Here is a 7506-nt window from a genome sequence, read left to right as displayed (position 1 = left end):
TTCTCCATAAAAGAATTTTATTTAGTGGTCAGATCCCAATGAATAATGCCAGTCATTGCTTGATTCTGCTAAAATGTGCTGTTAGATATTCTCTTAAGAAAGTGTACAGCGCATCACCAAAAGCTGTTTAATTTGGATTGTGTAGAGTAAAAGGAAGCTTCATAAATCTTTGTTCTCTGATAAAATTTTTAAAATGTAAAAATGAAAAAAAACACAAAAGCAGTATTCAAAAATAATAAATGTCACCTTGGACTATTTACAGTAAGATGCCTTTTTAATAGGAGAATGTCTTCTGCTTGATTCTTTTCCTCGCATTTTACTCACGTTTATAGGCATTCTCACTCGCCATCTGACCCCTAGTCATGATTTCTTCCACTCCTGTCCACGAAACAGCCGTCTTCTATTCTCCCTGACTCATCTTTGAGTCTCCGACACTCCTTTTTCCTACCCTAAATGACCGGTAATTTTATTCCATTGACAGCTGTTGAGCACCTAATGTTGTGCCAGGCACTGCGCTAGGGGGTGGGGATCAGTATAGAGATGAAAAGTCATTGACTCCCTCCTCAAGAAACTCAGCGTTTGAATTAAAAAAGTGTTTTTCACATTATATTCCATGAAATCCCAGGCCCCTAGGAAGTAAATCTGGGGGTTTCTTGAAACAAAGTGCACTCATGGAGAGTCCGTCAACTTGGCCCACTCTAGCACATTTCGAATTCAGAAGTCTGCTCTTCTTTGTGAAGCACAGCCTCAAAAGCCCAGGCCTACAGTTTGAGTTCTGAACTCTCAGCAGGTGGGAACCACGTGTTGGGCAGCAGGGGACCAGCTGCGCCACTTTTTTTGGGAGGGAGGGTAATATTTTAATTGGCTTCTACAAATTCCAAGTAGGAAAAGCCCTTAACCCGCCCCACCCCCCAAATACCAAATTTGAGCTATAGATACATATTAAGAAACTCTCCTCTGATTTGGACTTCCAACAAGATGCTCTAAAAATCCTATCTTTTATAAATGTCCAGCAGGAGCTCTTTTTATTACCTCCACACATATTTCTTTGTGCTTTTCTGTGAACATTTTCTTAGCTTCAAACATAAAAGCAGCAAATTAAGCCTGCAAGTGACCTTTTCTTTCCCTTTATCATGGTCGAACTCAAAACAAGCTCAGCTCTTGCATTTGGCCCACATCTTCTTTGTCCAGGAGGCCTTTTTGAGAGGCTCATAGTAGCTACTTAAAGAAAAAAAAGAAGGCAAACTCTGAAATATAAAACAAAAACTGTACATAGCATACTATGGAAGCAAAAACGAAACCGCATCCTTGCTGCCGCCATCTTGTTCCATTCCCGGCAGACAATGTCCCTACAAATATTCACATTTGGAAATATTTCTCAGTCACAGTAAAATCCAAATCACGGTGGTGGGCTTCACGCTCACAGTTTGTAGCGTAATCTTTTCATTGAATGCGTGCAGCCAACCACTGAACAATGATGAAGGGAGTTTTTGTGGGAAAGTCCTATCCTCGATCCCATGCCTTTCCACAGGTTACACAGGATCACTTCTCTACACAGTTTCCATTCAAGAGTTGTAGTGCCAGATTCAGAACTTCCTCATGAGCTGGTTCCAAGCCCTTTGGATCTGAAGGCAACTTCGGGAGTTGGCATTATTCCCATGTTGCATTTAGCCTGCCCCACTCCATGGTAGGGCGATCACGATGTCTGAAATGTGTGGAGAGAATGAGAAGAGCAGGGGGGACTTGGAGAGAGAGGGGAAGAGAGGTGTTCATGCACAAGCTTCTTGCTCTGTCGTGCATATATTTTCCGTGTAACAGCATGTATTTTGACACATAAGGGCTTGTGCTTTTTCATTAAAGAAATAACTCACCCTGAAAAGCTCGTTTGGCAAATGTGGCCATGAACGTGTGTGTCTGTGTGTGTGTGTAAAATGTGTCATGAGGTTATGTGTCAAGTCCTATGAGTGTGTCCTCCTGGTCCCTCCCACACTGTCACACCTGCCTCACCAGCAAGGAAAAACTGACGAGTTACACCTGGTCGGTTTGATATTCAGAAGCTTCAGACAGGCTTTCTGAGAAGCTTAGGAAATTCTCTTGGTACTCAGAACAGACAATCTCGTAACGGTAATGCCGGAATTCCACAGCAAAGGTGCCAAAGTAAGACAGGAAGCACATGACCAGGCCCCACTGGACCCTGGCTGCATACATGTGGATGCCTTGGGACATGAGGATGAAGTCTGGGAGGAAGCAGTCAAGGAAAGTACTCCCATCAGCCACATCAGAACTGGGCTCTTTTCAGGGCAGAGACAGCTTACAGGAAAAGTCTGGCTGTCCCCCTTTAGCTTGACGGAGCTGCTGAACACAAACATCGACCTGAATAATGTGAGATAACATTACTGAGCTCTTTGTGCCAAGCATGCTTTTAGGTGCTTTCACGGAATATCTAACTTATTCCTCAGAACATCCTATTATCATCATCAGTTCATTTAAAAATAGGGAAACTGAGGCCAAACGGGTAACACAGGTATAAACTGGTGGAGCTGAGATTCAAACACAAGCCCTCTGACTCCCAGGCTACGCATTCAACCACCACACTCCATGGCTTCTTAATAAACTGTGAGATTAGCTAAAGGATTACAATTCCGAAGTAATTAGTTGGCCAGAAAAATAATCTTTTAAAAAATCACTGCAAAGGACCATGCATTCAGTCATCATTATATCTGCAGAAATAATTTTGAACAGACGAAATCACTAACTACCTCCGTCTAAGCTGCATCTGTCTCCACGCTACTGATAATGTCTAAGAGGCCCCTCTTCCTCTTCTGTCCAATTTTTACTATTGTCTTTCAGACAACACTGTATAGGCTAGTTTCATTCCTGGTGTAACACTTAAACTTGTGCCCCAATGAAAATATGCAATTAAAGAAACAATAAACAGATGAGACTCCTATGCCTGAATGTATATGGGGTACACACACCCCCCCATACATACATACACATACGCACATTAGTATATATGCAGATGGGGAAGGAGAGGGCTCATAGCATGCTTCAGTGAAAGGCCAAGAGAACTAAATACATTTATTTAGAAAAATCAGAAATGCTTCCTTAAAATTAATTCTAAACTTAAGCCTAAAATCTTGGGAAACTTTCAGAGAGCAAAAGAGTATGTGAAACTACTTCAGCCAAATTCTGCTCCCCTGACTAGGGTTGGATCCATTCACCCGGGAACCAAGAGATGGTTCCAAGTTTTCAGAAACCACATGGATCAGAACTGTTTGGTATAAGCTCATAACTCAGAATAATTTAGAGTCTACAATACTCTTCTGACGGAGGGTTCAAAATATTGCCAAAGCAATATTAACTTATCACTTAATGGAGAAGGGATAAATGTCCAAATCTCATACTGGCAGAGTTCTGATCTTTTTACTCATCAAATATTCTATCAGGTTGCTAGCAATAGCAAGTTTTTCAGCTTAAATTTCAAGTCCTTAAATGTTTTCTATCTAATGTGACTGTAGAACTTCAGAAAACCAGTAAAATGATTGAATGGCAGTTTGCAAGGGAAGAAGAAATAAAAGACTTCAAATACTCCGCTTACCAGAGAATGTCTCTGAAAGCTAACTGTTTTCATATTTTAAAGCCACCTTCTCAAAGGAGGGATGGCACAGTGGTTAAGCGTGCAAAACCTGAGCCTGAGTTTAAACTAAGATCACCACCTACTGCGTGTGATCTTCGGTAAATTAACCTCTGCGTTTCCCTATTCTTAGTCGTTAAGTAAGAATTAAAGGAGTTGATACATTTAAAGTGCTTAGAATAACCCCTAGCACATTATAAGTGCCCAATAAATATTGGCTATTACATGGTTGAAGATGTGTAATTGTGTTAGCTACACAGTCATGCATGGCTTAAGGACGGGATACACTCTGAGACATGCATTATTAGGCGATTTCGTCTTTATGCAAACATCAGAGAGTGTACTGAAGTGGACAAAATCTGCCACCCCAAAATGTGTTTCTTTAAGATGAGGATTATTTTAGGCTGATTATTTTTAAGAAACAAAGGACTCAGAAAGTTTTTCTTGTTACCTCTCCCTGAACTGCCTAAAAGAATTCAGATTAAAAAAACCTGTCTTGGGAAGCCAGCTATCACTTTAGCATGACATGAACTAGGTGGCAGACAAGGAGGAACCCAGAAAAGCCTGTTTGTTGGGCTCCCTTCTGTGTGCTTCTGTGTGGCCAAACTAACACTTGTTTTCCAAATGTTTGCTCCTTTTCACCTATCTGTGAATCGCCTTCCTTCCCTTTGAAATCCCTGACTCTGCCCACCCAGATCTTCTTTTGTCTTTAGCTGAAGATGGTATTTAAGGTGAGGGCTTTGGCCATTTTGGTGAGTTACTTGGTTTTCCTGGTTTCTGCCATGTATACATGTTATTAAACTTACGTTTGTTTTTCTCCTGTTAATCTGTCTCATGTCTATTTAATTCTTAGATCAGCCAGAAGAACCTAGAGGGTAGAGGAAAATTTCTTCCTCCCCTACAGTGCTTATACAAACCTCGATGGTAGAGCCTACTACACACCTAGACTATATGGTACTAATCTGATGGGACCATTGTCATATATGCAGTCCATCATTGACCAAAATGTCGTTATGCAGCGCATGACTATACAGCCTACCATCTAGGAACCTTTCCCTTCCTCTCTGGTGTCCTGAGGACCTACTGGAGTGAACACTTAGGATCACCACAGAATGAGTGACTGATCTGATTGATGGGACTGGAACTGGCCAGCTTCCATTGGGCCACACTACCAGTAAGTGGGGGTCCCTGTGCTCCGTCCTAGACTAGTCTCTTTCCCTGGGATCTGTTTGGGGTTAAGCTGAGTGAAGCGCTCGCTTTCCTCTGCCTCTCCCTGGTTTCTCTGGTAGCTACTGGGTGGATAAGTTGAATTCCAGGGTGTGAGATAGGAGACCTATGGCATTCTCCTTTCCAAGTTTCCCAGGAATAAAGGCTGACTTCCTCATCCCCATCTGGCTCCTTCTGTCTGTTCTCCATTGGTTCAAACTCTGAGGGGAGGAAGGAAAATGAACAGCACCTCAAAAATATTTGTTTAGGACAACTATACATGCAGTGGTAATCTAGTTCTTGACTTTGTTTTCCAGGAAAGCTTACTTATTTTCCTGAAAGATACAAATGTATTTGTTCCTCGAAATTCATTTTAGAGTTAATAAAGTAAATGAAATAACAAGGCCATTAATAAAGTAAAATTTTTTTTGAGATGGAGGGGGAAAAAATCACAATTCTCTTTTGGTTATGCACTCTATGCTTTTCACAAAGGGAAGCTTTTATATCATTAATGGTAAGGAGGATCTATGACACCATTCCTATGGATTAAAACAATCTCGAGAAGGCAGAGTTGTTTTCTTTTTAGTTCTCCATCTCCTCTTTGGCACAAAAAATAGGTCTGAGAGTTTTAGTTTTTATACCCATTTACTTTTCTGTTTTGTCTAAGATTCTGAGATGATCTGATAGTATATCCTAACCAAGTGGGAGTGGCAATTTTCCACATAGACAAGTTATCTATTTTTGTTGTTGTTGTTTTTGAGGAAGATTAGGCCTGAGCTAACATCTACCGCCAATCCTCCTCTTTTTGCTGAGGAAGACTGGGCCTGAGCTAACATCTGTGCCCATCTTCTGCTACTTTATATGTGGGACGCCTGCCACAGCATGGCTTGCCAAGTGGTGCCATGTCTACACCCGGGATCCGAACAGGCAAACCCTGGGCCGCCAAAGCGGAAAGTGCTCACTTAACCACTGCGCCACCGGGTCGGCCCCTCTATGTTTTACTCTCACTGGCAAAGAACCTTTTCACATTTAAAGGATACAGAGGACCACACAGAGAGTGATACATGCTGAGAGAATAACTCGTGGAATTCCAACTTTCCGTCCTTCGTTCTTGATGTTGACTTTGAGTGTCAGTGCAGCCTGGATCCAGCAGGTCAATGTGCCAAATCCAAAGGTCAAGGAAGTTCCAACATTATGGATTTCCTCATCATTCGTGAGCTATGGGATGAACAGATAATGACGTGTGGAGGTCCATTTGGAAAAGACATACAAGCCAATGGAATACATGAGGGAGAGAAGAATAGGTAAGTTGATATCCCCATAATGGGATGATAGACTTTAGAAAGATGAAAGTGCTTCATCTCCACTGGCTCTTTATGCCTGTTCTCAATTGACTTGAACTCTGAGGAGAAGAGATATTAATATTACCGCCAAAACTCAAAAGATTTCTTTAGAACAGCCATACTGGCAGTGATAATCTATTCCTCGAATTTATTTTCCAGAAAAGCTTTGTGGAAAAGTAAAAGAAAAGGCAGGAGAGTTACACAGAAAAGGGAAATGTCAAAATTTCTACAAACGTGCACCCAAAACTTTGTTTTCCATACTAAGAAGTGAGACCCAGGATCTGGCTTTGTATTGACTGACTGAAGAGGACCAGTTCTAGGTAGGTCAAGATTTCATTGGCACAGACAACTAATAATACTTGGGCTGTTCTTCACTCCTACAAAACTGGCTTATGTAATGTGACCAATTCATTGTTAATGGGACTTTGTTCTGTTTTGTTTTCCTTTTATAAGAAAACTGCTACCTATGAGCTTTTTCCATATCTGGAGACCCATTAAAGGACAATAGGGTTTGAAGAGTCCTTGTCAAGCCTTTTAATAGGTTAAAGGAGACCCATTCAAGTTATTTTAGTTGGGGGTTAGAAATGTAAACTCCTCAATCATTACCCAGTTGTATTTAAAAATATATGTCACTTAAAAAACCTTTATTAATTACGTATATTTTAAACTGCACATATAGGAAAATAAAATCTATTGTTGAAAAGATGGCTTTTAAAACATGGTGAAAATATTTTTTTTGAATTGCTCTTGCCTTCAGATGTTTTATTGTTTGACATTCATCTGTGAAAAATGGTTGTATCAAATCAATATTACTTTCCCCTTACAGTTTTTTCTATTGTTTTTGGCTGTAGGATTTGTCTTGTTTTTTGGAAGAAGCCACTTTTTTCCCTCATAGTTCAAAAAATGTATTTTTGATACTTATTTTAAATAATAATTCCTCAAATCAAATTTTACTTCTAGGAAATTGGTTTTCCATACTGCATATAGTCTATTCACTTATTATTTTTAACTTAATTTTAAAAATAGATAATATAGTTACATGGCTCAAACTTTTACAAATTTTAAGAGTATGATCGAAAAGTCTGTCTCCCATCTCATATACTAGCCACCTGGTTTCCCCACAAGCAATTAACTTCTTATTTGTTTCCTGTGTATTCTCTGTAGATACTCCAGAAAGTGTTCTTCATATGTAGCATCATCATTCATGGTTTTGAATATTTGTGCTTCACCAACACAACCCAATCTCTAGGATTCTTCTAGGACTTTAGTAAAGAACAAAACATCTACTCAGGAACTTCCATTCCAGGCCTGGCTGAGAGA

General features: G+C 40.2%; 1 protein-coding gene across 6 annotated transcripts in view; it reads right to left on the bottom strand.

Annotated features, from left to right (window-relative positions):
* Positions 1-7506, bottom strand: part of TMEM150C (transmembrane protein 150C) — an 85040-nt gene continuing 77534 nt past the window's right edge. For all 6 annotated transcript variants that reach the window (XM_001493769.7, XM_070263612.1, XM_023637842.2 and 3 more), the window contains 2 exons: positions 5884-6061; positions 1-2237 (listed from right to left, as the gene is read on the bottom strand). In XM_001493769.7, the coding sequence (XP_001493819.1) occupies positions 2029-2237; positions 5884-6061 (387 nt within the window). In that variant the 3' untranslated portion in view covers positions 1-2028. The remainder of the gene's footprint in view (positions 2238-5883; positions 6062-7506) is intronic.

This window comes from Equus caballus, chromosome 3 (assembly GCF_041296265.1).
Source record: "Equus caballus isolate H_3958 breed thoroughbred chromosome 3, TB-T2T, whole genome shotgun sequence".
Lineage (NCBI taxonomy): Eukaryota > Metazoa > Chordata > Mammalia > Perissodactyla > Equidae > Equus > Equus caballus.
This window is presented reverse-complemented; position numbering and strand designations above follow the sequence as displayed.